General features: G+C 48.3%; 1 protein-coding gene across 2 annotated transcripts in view; it reads right to left on the bottom strand.

Moving 5' to 3' along the window:
* The window catches only part of PLXNA1 (plexin A1), a 507,337-nt gene extending 492,723 nt beyond the window's left edge, over positions 1 to 14,614 (bottom strand). For both annotated transcript variants that reach the window (XM_085624414.1, XM_085624415.1), the window contains exon 1: positions 13,319 to 14,614. In XM_085624414.1, the coding sequence (XP_085480540.1) occupies positions 13,319 to 14,470 (1,152 nt within the window). In that variant the 5' untranslated portion in view covers positions 14,471 to 14,614. The remainder of the gene's footprint in view (positions 1 to 13,318) is intronic.
* Between the last annotated feature and the right edge of the window lie 627 nt (positions 14,615 to 15,241).

The raw sequence follows: 15,241 nt of genomic DNA, 5'->3' as shown, positions 1-15,241 counted from the left end.
CACATCACCAACACAGGACTAGTCACTCAAGAGTAGTGACCCAGCGTAATGGGTGAACGTTCACCTCGGCCCTTGCACCCACCACCCCCTTAAAGAGACCTCCCGGACAACAACCTTCAAGTCGGCTTCAACGAGCTATGCCTCAACCCCTCTACAAAAGTAGCGTAGAGTTAAAAATCATCAAGCCGCGTCTTACCACATCACTCCTGGCGTTCACAGTCCTGGGCAACATGACAAAATGTGCGAAACCTCTAGGCGCTTTCTTCAGAAAAAGCCAGGCACATGTGTCTTTGCGGAGCAGCGCCAGGACGGAGGACTTTCTATAATTTGCCAATTTCCCATAATGCGGTCAGCGGCCATGAACTGGACAGTCCAGGCCGGTCATCATTTCGGGTCACTTCTACCACGCATTCGCATTCCAGTTCTGTCTGAAAACTGACAACAAGGTCAAAGAATTAAGCCGAGACTTTTTCACAATTCTAATAATGCTGTGAAAGAAACATAAAAACACACATTCAACTGCATAAGGAAAAAGATACTGTTGCACTACAAACCAGCTGAGGGTGGAGTTTCCCCACATGTGACCTACAGGTTGTGAAGATGAACTTTCTAAGCCACTTAGTGGCTATTTCCACAGGACCAAGCACTCTGCACTGTAGAAAAAGAAGCATCGTCAAAAATCTAATATTTACATAAAGATTATTTTTTTTTTTTTAATTTTGAAAATCTTCAGATATCCTTCTAAAGCAATGGCAGAATTCCTAGAAAAGTCAGAAACGCTCGCTTTAAATTGTGGTGTGTGCACATTATCTTTAGGGGTTGGGAGACCATACCTTGATAAGGTCACGTACTGCATCACATCCTGCCGCCGCGCCATCTTTTTGCCTGTCCTTTTATCTGGATGTGGTTTCCATATTCGTCTATCCTCAAGCGGATCATGTTTACGCTTTACAGGACTTACACCCAATGGTATTCTTTTTGATAAAATTGAAACCCAAATAAAATATTGCAAAACTATGGTATATTTCCAGGTTCCAATTCGGACCAATGGTAAAGCGGTAAATACTCTGCTCGGCTGCCTCGCCACATTTTTTTGTTCAATGGAAAATAACTTCGATAAAGAGGCCCAAAACATCTGGATTTTTTGGCGCTGCGTACAGTTGCCGGTGGCGCCGCGCTCTATAAATGACAGGATGGTAGCTCCCAGTTTGTCCAACAGGATAGAGGAAGCGCTTGGAATGTCTTTGATCAGTTTAGACTACCCGGAGCCAAGATGTTCAGTTGCTCAGCCGTCAGTAAAGATCCGCCAAACATCTTCTAGGGCGGCGGCCAAGTTTAGCAGGCCGCCCGCCTTCCCTGGGCTCCATCGGCCATGGAGTTGGACAGGTTGCGCCGGTGTCTTCCAACAGTTCGGGATGCTAGGAGCCATGTTTGCTGCCTTGTTAGAACAATACTGAACCTAACAAAATATAGGGGCCAGAGTGATTGTTACTCAATGTAGATATCTCAACTCTATTAACCAAGAGAGGACCTGGGAGCAAAATGTGCCCTTGAGTAAGTATGGAGGAGTCTGGGTTTGGAGGGCAGATGGGGTCAGGAGGAAGTTAAGACTACAAAAAGCGAAGCAAGGAGGTGAACAATGAGCTACAGAAGAGTAGAGAGGGAGCTAGGTAGATGAAGAGTCAGACCTCAAAGGAGAGATGACCAAAAGAAGACAGAGGGAAAGGGAATAAAGGCAGCTAAGGAGGGGAGGGTTACGAGTTTACTAAGTATGTGGGATGGAGAACAGGTCCATCACAAGATGGAACATTGAAAAGGAGTGCGAGTCGGCCAAGGGAGTAGAAGAAATGGAGGGGGAAACAATAAGCCGATGTGAGGGAGAGTAAAATGGCAACTGGAAATGGAAAAGATGGAAAACAAACCAAGAGATGAAGGACACGGAAGTAGGAAGTTAATATAGGAAACAAGGTGGGGAGACAGGAGCAGAGAAGCAGTGAAAATGGAGAGAAAACAGGACGTGAGGAGGAGGAGAAAGGGAAGATGAGAGTTAAGAACTGATGTGGCTATGCTATTATTGAATAAGCAGGCAAAGGAAAGAGAAGAAAGCCGACCAGTGATAATCCAAGGGCTGACGCAAAGACCACTAGGAGTATTGCTATTGTCCACAAAAGGTCTTTGACAACACAGAGATAAAGCTATCTGTAGGCAAGACTTAAAAACGATGATGGCGAGGGAACAGAAAGGAACAAAGGGATGAAAGAACAGAAGCAAAAAGGAATGAGGGAAGGTAAAAGAGTACTGTGGGCAGGAAGTGACGAGAATGACGGATAAGGTGGTTCATGGGGTGAGAGGTAATCAAGGCTATAGAGAAAGGAGAGTGAGGAAGAACCTAGGGAGAGAGTGGTTCGAGCCAGGCTACCTTGAATTCAGTGGCACAGCGAGAAGGGTACCCATGTCTGGGAGTAAATACTCTTGGCCACTTAAGGTGGCATAGCAAACAACTATTGATGGAAGGAATGCTGAATAAATCATACATTCACCTTCAGTCAAGAGATCTGGGGTTAATCCATCATTTTGCTCACCACGCCAACCCAGTTTGGAGCCAGCCATTGGCAAATCAGTCTTGACCCTGTTGCTCATTGGAACGGTCCAGGCCGACCTTGGACCAGATCAAGCATCCTGGGACCGGTTTAGGGGTATCATCTCTCATCAGCCAGGCTAGCTTGAATCCAGTGGCATGGAGAGCATGGGACCCACGTATGGGTATACCCAGCCAACGCAGGCTGAATGAAGCAAACACAAGATGATGGACGGAGTGCTAAAACATTTCAAACACTGACCCCAGTCATCAGTTCTTTTTGCACCTGTCGCCCTAAGTGCGCCGGGTGTGCCCAGACGTGGGTCCTTTGCTCGCTGCGCCACCAGATTTAAACTAGCCTGGCTGATGAATGGTGATACCCCAAAACTGGTCCAAGGATGCTGGTTTCCGGTCTAGGTAGGACCGGGCCCTTTCCCAGGGAGAGCAGGATCAAGACTGATTTGCATATGGCTGGGAATAAAACAAACTGGAATGGCGCAGTGAGCAAAAAAACGATGGATTTAACCCAGATCCGTGACTGGGGGTTGAATGTTTGATTTGTTCCGCATTCCGTCCATCATCTTTTGCAATACTCTTAAAATACCAGCAACAATACCCCTCCCCCACCGCTTATTAGACATCACTAATCCGCCTTCGGTCCTGCTGTCCCACCCCCCCAGGACCCACAGTAGGAGAAGGGTCCAAGACAGCCCTCCAAAGACCATCACCTTCCCAGCATGCCACCTGCCCGCTCCTCAAGAGCTCCCACATTAGTCATTCCTGAACACGGCTCCCCGCTTTCGCTAATTTCCCTGGGGGGCGCCCGTCGCGCGACGACCGCATGTTAATAAATGACAATTAAGAGCAGAAGGCAGCACTGGAGGCAGCGGGACCTCCCCGCCAAAAGTCCCGCTAATGACGGTCCGGCGGGAAGAGGCCTCTCCCCGGGGGCACCATTAGCGGCCCCCCTACTGCCAACTGCACCTACCCTGGAGATGCTACCCGACTCCGGGGTGGAGGCCTCTGGCAGACGTGCCTGCGTTACCTAGCGCCTCAACTCATTGGAATATGTGTGGGGGCTGGGAGGAGGGAGATCTAGGTTAAAATAGCACTGCATTGAATGTTTGAATGAATCAAAGGCGGACACTGCTCTGTGGTTTATAACCACTAGAATTGCCCCGAGTTTCCCTAGGATGGGGGCTAAAGACTCGACAAAATCTGCAAGCGGCAAGCGGCCTCGTGCCCTGCAAAAACCCTTCAAAAGCAGACCTGGCTTTTTGCCATCGCAGCGTGCATTCTGGGACATGTAGTCCACTCTTGGAATAGCATGCATGTCACACCATGAAACCCGCCGCACGCTAAGAAGCCAGGACTGGTGGAAACGTGGCACATGCCACGGGTGTTTGACACCTATGGAAGCGGCGCAGCGACCGCCCAGATTAGGCCGGGGCAGTAACTGGCCACTCAAACTTCAGCAACAGCGCAAACTGTCCGAAGGGTTTAATAGTGCCTGAAATCAGAGTTTTCCAGCCGTATCACAAGTCACATTGTGTGGGATTCTTACCCACAGAGCGCGAGGCACGGGGTAGTCTGTACCCAAGTGGGCATGCTGCACTTCAACCACACAGACCTGGGCAGCGGAACAACCACTGCCCCACGGCAGCACGCGAGCCCAGCACCCACTCAAACCTAGGTAGCAGGCCCTGCACAAAGTCATGCCTCGAAGGACGGAAACCCTGATCCGACGCTCCAGTGCGGGCCTACACCCCTGGAGACCTGTGCAGTGGACACTCCGCTCTGCCCCTACGCCGAGATAGGGGTACCTGGATGTAGGCCATGCTACCACTCAAACCTGAGCAGTGTGCGCTGCACACACCCAGATCCCGACAGTGGTACCCCAAGCGCACAGACCAGACTGGCGCAGAGGACACTGAACCCTCTTAGACCTGAGCACTGTGCCTACAGCCCCGCACCTACATAGCGGGGCAGCTCCTGTTGTAGGAAACCCAACGAGATCCTGGCAGTAGTGTGAGGGGAAGCAGCCAAGCAGAACTACCCAAACCCAGGCGAACCGGTTCCTTGGCCCGGCTCAGAAACAACCGGCCTTTCTTCCGCTCTCTTTGTTAGAGTAATCCTGCTGCGGTTGCAAAACTGGACGGGGGGAGGGAGGAGAAGAGTAAGGAGGGGCATGTAAGGGGGGGGAGGGGAAGAGAGGGAGAAGAGAGGGAGAAGAAGGAGAGAAGGCAGGGTGGAGGAGAAGAGAAACAAGGCGGGGCGGGGTGGGGTGACAGAGCAACAGGGGGGAAACGGGACCGGCAGAAATCCAGGGAGGATTGAAGCCGGAAGTAGAGGCGAGCTCATCAGGGAAGACGGGGGATAGGACCGGAAGTGAGAGAAGGAAAACATGATGGAGAGCAAAAGGTGGACAAGAGGAAGGGGGTAGCAGGGGCAAGGATGGGAAGCAGACGGAGAGGGCGCAGGAGCGAAAGAGAAGAAAGACTGGTGAGAGTGAAAATCTGCAGCCCAGGAAAAGAAGAAGGGAAGAGAAGCAGGTAAAAGAGACATGGAAGGGCGACGGACGAGCAAACTAAATGAGGAGGAGGGGGATAGGGAGATGATGAATGGCAAAGAGGGAGGGAGGGACAGGCATGACTGAGAAGACGAGGCAGTGCGTATAGCAACACAAAACAATAAGACTGAGTGAATGGCGGAATTTAGACAGAAAAGAAGGACTAACCGCAAGACGAAAAGAGCGAGGTAACTGAGAGAAGGAAGAAAGGGGACGGAATAATCAAGAAAGGAATGCCAAAGTGAATCACATGGAAGGAAGGAAAGAGAAGCCAAGAAATAAGGAAGGTGAACGTTATAGAGAGTGGGAAGGGCAGCTGTAGATTAAGGAAACTGAAGCCGATTAAGCAACAAAAGGGTAAGAACGTAGAAAAGAGGAGAGAAGAAAGGAGGGAATGGAAGAAAACGTGTAAAGGGGAGTGTGGAGAGGGGAGAACAGTATGCAGTGGTGAGGGCAGGAGAGTATGTTGAGGCCTGAAAGGAAAAGGAAGTGTGGAAAGAAAAGCAGAGGAGACGGAAGGTGTTGAAAGGAGTGTATGGGGCAGGAACTAAGGTCTGCAAAAGAGCTGGGTGCTGTAACAGGTGGAGTGGAAATAAATAAGAGGTGCAAGGAAAGAGGGTGAAAAGGCGAGGTAAAGTGTACAGGATGAACGAACTTTTGAAAAGGGGAGAGCAGAAATACGGAACAAGCAGTGGCAAAGCCAAAAGGTCTGAGTTTAATGTGCCATCACCTGAAAATCCAAATTTGCAGAAATACGGTTAAGCATGTTAAAGCCTACTGGTTTTGAGAATACTCGGGGGGGGGGGGGAGGGGGAGATAGTAAAAAAAAAATGCTGTCTGTATAAAACGTGCATAAAATGAATAATGGAAACGTTTCCTGGAAGGCTGATGCTCCAGTCAACTGCATGAAGTAAGAGATGAAAACTCTTCTGGGAGGAACCGAAGCCCACTTTATGTATATTTTAAAGAACTGGTGACAACGGACAAGTGCAGACCGCCGCGTGGCCAAGTCAGACCCAGAGAGTGAATGTAAGAGGTGTGGTGGGTGGATGGGAGGGCAAGAGTGGAGAGGAAGAGAGAGAACGTGAGGTCGAAAAAAGCATGAGGGAGAAAAGTGATAAAATGAGAGTGTGAGGTGGCGCTCATTGGCAAAGAGAAAGACCGTGTGGGTGACAAGTGACCGGAAGAAAAGTACCGGGGCAGCCAATGAGCGCATAAAAAAGGACAGTGTGTGAGGCTGATAAGCAAAGTTATTTCGCTTCACACCAGCACGGAAGTGTGCCCCCCACAGAGGGCAAACGAGAAATACGAAGCAGTGCTATAATAATCAAAACTAAGAGGGGAGTTACCCCAATGAAAAACACAAAGGGACGGGGGTATCAGGAATCAAAACACAAAAGTCCCAGTCATTAAAGAGGCCTACGGTATCGTCCTCAGCCAAGTGTCAAATGTTCACAGACTCGATAAGTTATCTCAGAAAAGGGGCTATTGTTACATATTTGTCTATTTACTGGAAAGATTTGCCCTGCGATCTATCGTCAAAATACCCTATATTGTATATGCACTAAAAAACCTTTTGAGAAACTTATTAATTAAAATCAAGATCATTTATATAATAGACACTCATGACAGCAGGGCACTAGTTATAAGCAGCTTTGGCTCCCCTTCCGACACAATGTGTTCTATTGGGCACATTCTTAAGTCTCCGAGCTCTAGCGTCGACACGTTCACAGTACCCTCCGACTGGTGCGCACCTGGCTGCGGAAAAACTGCCCTTTCCTTCATGTCACAGTTCTTCTCTGTTGCCTTATGTAATATAAATTATTTCTAATATTGTCTTCTTCTCGTCTCATTTCACTACCCACATTAGGCGTTGATTTTTTTTTTTTTTTTTTTTTAAAGCATGAGGTTTTTTTTTTTTTTTTTAAAGACATCTGCATTAGCCAATCATGTATTACTGCGTAGCAGATGCCACTTCTGTGGCCCTTCTACTAACTGGAAACGTCTGTATTTCCTCTCCAAGTCACAAATGAATTCTCTATTTTTCCAGCATAAGGCACTCATTTTGAACTAGCAACATCTGGCCAGTCCAATTTCACCATAATTAGCAGGGGTACCTGCACTACTGTCGTTTGAAGGGTAGAGTACCAGCACTTCTCAGCAGGGGTGCAGTACCTTTAATGGGAGAGTACCAGTATTTCTCACTAGCAAACAGGTCCCCTGGTATAGTGAGTACTAGCACTGGCTTCATCAGGAAGGGAACAGTACCAGCGCTTCTCAGCAGGGGTGCTGTACATTTAATAGGAGAACCCCGGCAGTTCAGCTGCAAACATATACTCAGCTGGTGAGTGTGAGCACTTCTATTATGTCAATTTCAAGTGATACCAGTGCTAAGGACAACAAGTACAGCAGTCCGCTAGCAGAAACATTCTGCTGTTCAGCCGAGGTGACTCGCGGAGGCGGTATAGAACCTACGTTCAATTCACGAGCTTCATTTAGCGCTAAGAGACGAGACTGCGGCCCCCAGGGGAAGTGAGGTCGACAGACCAGTCTTCCCCTGGGGGTATTCGCGCGAGACACAGGACAGGGTTTGGTTAGTTTAGGGGGTGGGGTTTTAGGTAAGGTTTTAAAAGGGGGCAGGAGAGGAGGTTCCTCCTCTTTCTGTCCCCAGCGCCGTTAGGGAAGGGTTAGGGAATACGTTTTGACCACCCTACTTGTTTTAGGAGTGGGAAAGGGTTTGGTTTTGAATAAAGCGTGCCAGTTTAGGACGGGTTGAAGTGGTGTGTCGGCGGTACTTGGGAGGGGGGAGTCCATGACTGGCATACTCATCCTTCCGGGGAGGGGATGCAGGTGCAAGGTGGGGTTGAGGCATGCAGGAGTGCGATGGCTGGAGATGCTGTAGGAGGTTGAAAGAAGTGAGGAAGCGAATGGTGTAAGTGAAGAGGTCACTGGGTTTTCTATCTGGTTGTCAACCCGGTCCTAATAAATGGCCTTTTACGCTAACTAACAGCGTGGAGTGGTTATTGCGCTATATGGCTAGATCAGAGTAAAGCATACATGTACAGACAATACGTTTTGCTTTGGGAGCCTTAGGGTACTTGCTGTACAGTTTCGCAGGGCCCACCCTGGCCTCCCATCCTTGCGAGCTCCTGTGGAGGTTTGTTAAGGACCTTATTCGGTTCCAAAAGGCTCTGCATTAGGGACAGCCTATCGGACTGAAGTATGCATCTAGAACACGGGCGTTAGGAGTCATTTGATACAGTTTGGTGTCTCGAGTACATTTCAAATACAAACAAAAATAAAAACTTTTAGAAACACTTTTCCGCACGGCCACCAGACTAAATGAACCAGCCTATGTTAGAGGTCTCGGATGCCATACTGGTGGAAATTCCAGCTGACCAGCTGCAAATGAGATTTGTCCCAGGCTAAACATAGGTTTTTTAAAACTGAACTACATAGACGAAAAGGAAAAAAACAGAAAGGGCCATCTACCGATTTAAATTGCACAGTTAAAACTAACAAAAGGAAGACAAGACGCAGAAATCAATTGGAACGTGCACATCAAACTGAATGCTATATGCCGCACAGCAGTTCACGAACAGTCCAAGACCCCATCTGCCGGCCACTGGATCCAGCTGAAACTATTCGTAACTAAACAATGGGAGTTTCCAACAGGATCAGGCCCGTTTCCAGGCGCCCGCCATCCTCTCCGACGTCACTCAGATCCTTGGGCGCGCGACGTCGCAGAGGGGGCGCGCGCGCAGCGGGCGCGCGGACTAAGCAGCAGCATCAGGAATCCCTCCTCATGATTCCATCATTTTCGACTAGAATTGAATTAGTTTGAGAACAAAATCAGATCTGAAGACCAAAGCTCCTGGCACGGCCCTTAGTGTCAGCCAGATGTTACCCGTCTGTCCACAGGCGCCCAACAGGGTGACGACAGGGGGGAGGGCGTGGTAGGAGGGCAGCAGGTGGAGGGCACCGCCATGTTGGTGGGAATGTGGGGGGGTGGGAGGAGGCAAGGCCAGCAGACACAGAGGGAAGTGAGAAAAGGAGCAGTTGTGGAGGATGGGGGGTGTAAGAGGGTAGCAGGAAGAGGAGGGGAGGTGGACATTCGATGTAATGTTTTGTGGAGGGAGGAGGAAGTGACGAGGTAGGAGACCCACCTGGTGGCTCAGTGGCTGGCTAGTGTAGCAGATGAGGGGGCACTAAAGGTGGACACATTCTAAACCATCAATTCTCGTTTAAGTTTATGCTTGAATTAATTTCAGCCACACTCTAGTCCACCATCGTAATCTCCTCACTGTGCCAATGTCGACAGAGGCCAACTTTATGCCACTCAAGCTCGGTCTGGCTCCAGCAGGAACAATGCAGCATAAACTGCAGGCAGGTCCCCTCTGCACGGGAAGGACGGGCTCCGTTCTTGGGCATCATCTGGGCGGTACTGCTTGTATCCCAGGGGACAATGAGCACAGGACCAATGTCTGGGCACACCGGGCGCATTTAGGGCAGGGGGCAAGACTGCCCCTTAAGGTGTCTGACAGGGAACAAGACACCACACTGAACCAGCACAAGATGGCAGCAATTCACTGTATGAGTGCAGGGAAAAGGAGGGCACAGAACAACCACCTTCATGCCAGGTGAGGGCTACTAACAGTGCTTAATTTGAGCCGGTGGATTCCAGTGCTCGGCACCGGAACTGAATTGTTCACACCAGCATTTGGACAATCAGCCACAAGATGGCACTGTCCAGCTAATTTAGATAGGACCACAACAACAGTTCACTATTAATTCAATAAACATAAAAAAAATTCTATTACCTGCCTCCCAAGCCTTTTTTTTTTTATAGCTTTATCACTTTTGCAGGAGTGTGATGGTTCGTACTGGTGTTACTGGCACAGGCTGCACTGGTAGGGGCAATGGGTGGTGCAAGCTACAAGGGCCGCCTGATTAAAACCATGGCACTTTTTTTTTTTTTTACACAAATTAAGCACAAGATCAGTTCAGTACCATTATCTGGAAAAGACAACAAAAGATATTTGAAGAAAAAAACTAAAGTGAAAGAGTCGATGACTGATTTTTCAACAACTTGCCTCCGCCGCTCAAGATACAATACTGAGATTAGACGCAGGCGGCTGTGAAGAGGATAAATGTCGCCTTCTCATCGAACGTGTAATCTAACCCGCCTTTAATCCAGGTACTGCACGCCGGGCCCTCCGAGCATGCTATTACTGCCATCTGCAAAGAGATTATCTCGCCGATAACTCCGCGGAGAATTAAGGCAAGTCGCACCATCGCGGAAATATAACTGGTGTGCAATTAATAACGCTCAGTTCCTTCAGGGAGGCGGGGAGAAAGCATTTCTGGCAATCACCCCCGCCCTGGGTCGAGGTGGTGGAACCCACAACCCACCCAGGTCAAAACTAGAGCAGCTTTTAGGATACTCTGTTTAGGAGACTATTCAGCGTCGTAATGAGAACTTTACCGTGTTCATCGATTAAAATGAGGGTATCCCAAGGGTTGTATGAGGTTACAACGCATGCCGTTACAACGCATACCTTTACCCCGACTTGCTGTCAGGGGTGCGCTGAAAGTTGGAATAGTATAATTTACTATTCTAACTCCAGTGTGTGCAAAAGTAGGGAAGTTGTTGGAGTTAACTCCAACACCTTCTACCCCCTGCAACAAGCCTTTCGCGTTGTAATGACACGCATTGCGTTGCAACGCTTCTGTTGTAAAGGCTGTTTCCCATCCCAAGTGACGGAGTACCAACCACTACTCTCACCAAACTTACTGGTGCTTGTTTTAAGACCGTGCTGGCCTCACATGGCTTAGAACCTGTGACCTGCGGCCACAGCAAATGGACTGACCTACCATGCCAGCTAACCAGCTGCAAACACCCAGGAATACCTCCAAACCAGATGAATGTCCTGGGACACAGAACTAGAAAGAGTGATTTTCAATTCACCTTTCAAAAGAGTCACCTACTGAAAAATAAACTAATTTTACAAGACCTTGTTTATTATTTTTATTCCAATTTATTTTTTATTGTGTGTAAACCGGGCTCAAGCAAACACTAGGGAGCTTTTAAATAATTTCCTATTTTGTTGACAATGAGAACAATAGCACAATTACGATTATTTTTAAATCATTTTTCATGCTGGACTGAATGCGGACAAATTCGTGGTTTTATAATTCTCCACAATTCTTTCGTAGACTTTTTTTTTAAAGTTACATACACTAAATGAATATATTGTACCGCTTTTTGCTGACTCAGTTTTGTGTGTTTTAACCTACAGTCACACACTGTACATTCCCGGCTCCTCTCGAGCTCAGGTCCTTAGCAATAATGCAGGACGCCAACTCATAGCCACGTGATGACGTCAGAGGTTAGACTTCCCATCTCAAGGTCATGAAACAGAATCGTAACACAAGTTGCACAAGGATGACATCATAAATGATTTCCCAGAGTTCAATAGACAATGAAGCAATACTACTAGTGTCACTGAGTGATGTAATTTGTCACATTTCCTCCTTACCAATGTTCCCTGGGAAAAGCCCGAGCTTGTTATCTCAGAACACAAGGTCCACTGTCGCCTACTAATGACGTCATACAAACATATGCAGTCGACAAATGTTCACTGAAGGCAAAAGTCCTCTAATGCATGGAGTGCATTGTAAGGGGGGGGGGGGGGGGGGGGGGGGGATAAACGACCAAATGGAGCCACATCGGACTAGTGGCCGTTCTGAATCTCTGGTCCTGCAGAAGGTCGTTTGGCTAGCACAGGCCGTCTATCTTCTCAACACGCAGTATTCACCAGGGGAAAGTTAAATACCCCCGGCATGCACTAACTTCAAACTGGAAACCTAACAGATTAGTCAAAAAAGTCCAGGATCACCAACTTTCACAACTCCAAAGTTGGGCCTGTTCTACTACTTCACCCAAAGTAAGCCACCTTTTGCTTGTGGTGATGGTGATTTGCAGTGGTGAAGGAACCACTGACGGCCAGTGGCTATTTTATGTATAGTGGAATCAGGTCTCGTGTAGACTAAATTGTGTGATCTTGGACAACTAACCATCTCACCGTGTCTCAACGGCACCCAGGCGTAGACTAATCCCTAGACAAAAATCAGACTTGTACAGAGATTCTAATAAGTGCTCTCCAGTGCCACCCTCCATCACCTCAGACTGTCTCTTCAGCCCTCCAGGCAAACAAGGCAGTGAAGGCGGTGAGCGGGACAAACCACTGGAGAGGGTGAGGATTCATTGACGGCTTTGGGCCACAGCACTTTAGCAGAGTAGCTCTCTCTTACCTTTCCTGCCATTCCCTTGAAATATTTGCGTATTACTTTCAATCCTCCCCACCCCACTCAGGTCTCCTACATTGACCTCTTAATCCACAATTAAACAGACACGCGTCAAATCCCATAACATGACCACCGCCCCTCGGTGGTCGCCACACGGACAGAACATGGAAACACTTCCCTCATAAGCTTAACGCAAATACACACACACTTCCAACCACACGCCCACATGGTGTCGTTTGCTACGTGTATAGATAAGCGCTTAAGTGCCCCACAAGGTCCCTCAAGGACCCTATCAAGGTAAACATTCACTCAAACAGCACATCTGGCAGCTGACATTACTGTGCAAAATCAAGACCTTCCATTCCGTCACCATCAGCCCACGATTCAGGCTACGTACATTTTACACATAATTTACTTCATTAATTTCTGGAAACACGTACCTCTCCCACGCATGTACAACACTAGGTCTAAGCATACAAACTTCAATATCTGGACGATTAAAAGGATTTAGCCAGGAAGACACAATTTGGGGTAGCTAGGGAGCCGGGATTTGCAGCTGTTCTGATTGATCAACAAGAAATAAAACGATAGATACAATACTTGTGTATATCATAACCACTGATATTACTCAGAGTAGCATTCCATTCCACTGTTTTTTTTGTTCTGGATGACTCTTAAGAGCCAAGCCCAAACATAGGCTGGTTCACCAGTGAACACTGCAGACACCAACCACAATGCCTCACCGGACTTTACACGAGGAGGTCTCTAGAAAGCAATCTGCAAGTGGACGTTATTGGAACATACAGAAGCATACCACAGACTTATACCTCGACTGAATAAAATGTACCTGAATGGTAACTTACCGAGTTGATGCAGCCCAGCTCCTTGTTCAGGAGCCAAGGCAGGGACAGCTTGCCTTCCCCTCTGTAGCAGGACTGTATCCGCTCTTTGATCTTTTCCTTGATCTTCTTCAGGGTGAAGAGGCAGAGGACGGACTCCTTGGGTGGCTTGACACGGTTCTTCTGGCCCTGGGAGAAAACCGTAAAGAGAATATCTTCCTTTTCAGAAATGCCCAGCTCCCTGGCCAGCCGCTTCCCCGGCTTGCTCAGGTACGCATCCTGGATCAGGCGGTATTCGATGTTATCCTTGACGCAACCAATGGGGAACTCCACGTACGAGTAGAACTTGGGGTCATCCACACACAGTCGGACAATCTTGGAGGTGAAAAACTGCTCCCCGGTGGAGTCCGGGGAGGTGAGCTGCGTGTCGAGCTGCAGCGTCAGGTAGTAGACAAACTGCTCGCTGCTGAAGCTGTAAATGTAGTAGATGTCAAAAGACGGGAACTTGGAGAGCGTGTCGGAGGGGATTTTGAGCTGGGAGGAAACAAATTCATCCTGGTAGACAAAGCCAAACATCTCTGCATCCTCGTTGTCGGCCATGAGCTTGCGGCTGGACAGTGTGGGAAAGTACTCAGACTTCCCATCAATGGGTGTTCCAATGAAGAGCTTGTTGTTGCCGCTCGGCACCTCGATAATGACTCCCGACATGGTGCTCGACTCATTGACGCTGGAGAAGTAGTGTTCTTTGCGGTGGTGGGGCTCGCCCAGCTTGAATAGGTCATCCAGGCGCACAAACTGGCAGATCCCCTGCGAGGCGCTGCCGCAGGCGATCAGCCGGTTCCCAGAATAGTCTACCAGTAGCAACTTGTTGACATTGTTGGTGCTTACCAGCCCATGCGGGCAGGACTGGACACTCGGCGGCGGGTAGCACTTCTCGTTGTCCTCCACAGGCCCAGTCACGTGGGTGCCCAAAAGAGTGAGGTTGTTGGAAAGTTTGTAAATCCGGTTGACGGCCCCCAGGTACACCTCCCCAGTTTTATTGTGCACCACCAAGTGCGTAAGGCTCCAGTCGTGGACTGTGTAAGTTGAGAAGGGTTTTGGAGTCCCCTTCACCGACTGTACGCGTGCAGTACCCAACACGAGGAGGGGCCAGAAGTACTCTATTAGAAGCCACATCTCCACGGATGCACCCCCAAGACTGCACCCCAGTGCACCAAAATAAATATATCACTCCAGAAAATAAAAGAGGACAGGCCCACATCCACCAGCGCCTCGTGTTCGGAGCTCTTCGTTTAGGGCATGGTCAACAAGAGTTGTGCGATAATCCTGGAAGAGAGAAGAGAGAATCAGATCACAGCACTGGTTCAATAACAAAATAAGAATCCACATGCAAACAGGTACCAAAAGCCACAAGAGTTTTTTTTTTCTTCAGAAACTGTCCAGACTCGGCCAAATGGAACAGAATCTTATATCCCCACCTACAACTCCCCTACAACATTGCATAAAGCCAACACTCTCACGGTAGATGTAACAATTTTAGTAAAAATGTGGCTGTTTAAAGAACCTCAGAGAATAAAAAAAAATAAAGCAAATTTAAAAACCGCAACTCTGTTCCAAACCACACTTTAATAGAAAAATATCCCCTTTCCAATTTTCTTTCAAAAAACATTTAGCAAAGTAATCACTGAAATTCCAAAAAAATGAACTTTCAAACTAAGAACATGCCACTACATAGCAAGCTTGGCCATTTACATCCTTCTTCGTTGGGGACGAGGCCAACGAGAGCTGGGGGTGGGGTGGATCGGCCTCGGGGGGGGGGGGGGGGTGGAGGGAGGAAGAGCGGAGCAATGGATGATTAATTGCAAGCTATTTTGTTGATGGCGAAGCCATCTGGTTCTTGTTTTTTTCTGAATAGCAATTTTGCTAGATACAGTGAAAGAAAGCTAT

This window comes from Triturus cristatus, chromosome 9 (genome assembly GCF_964204655.1).
Source record: "Triturus cristatus chromosome 9, aTriCri1.1, whole genome shotgun sequence".
Lineage (NCBI taxonomy): Eukaryota > Metazoa > Chordata > Amphibia > Caudata > Salamandridae > Triturus > Triturus cristatus.
Note: the sequence above shows the minus strand (reverse complement) of the source record. Positions and strands in the feature narration are given on the sequence as shown.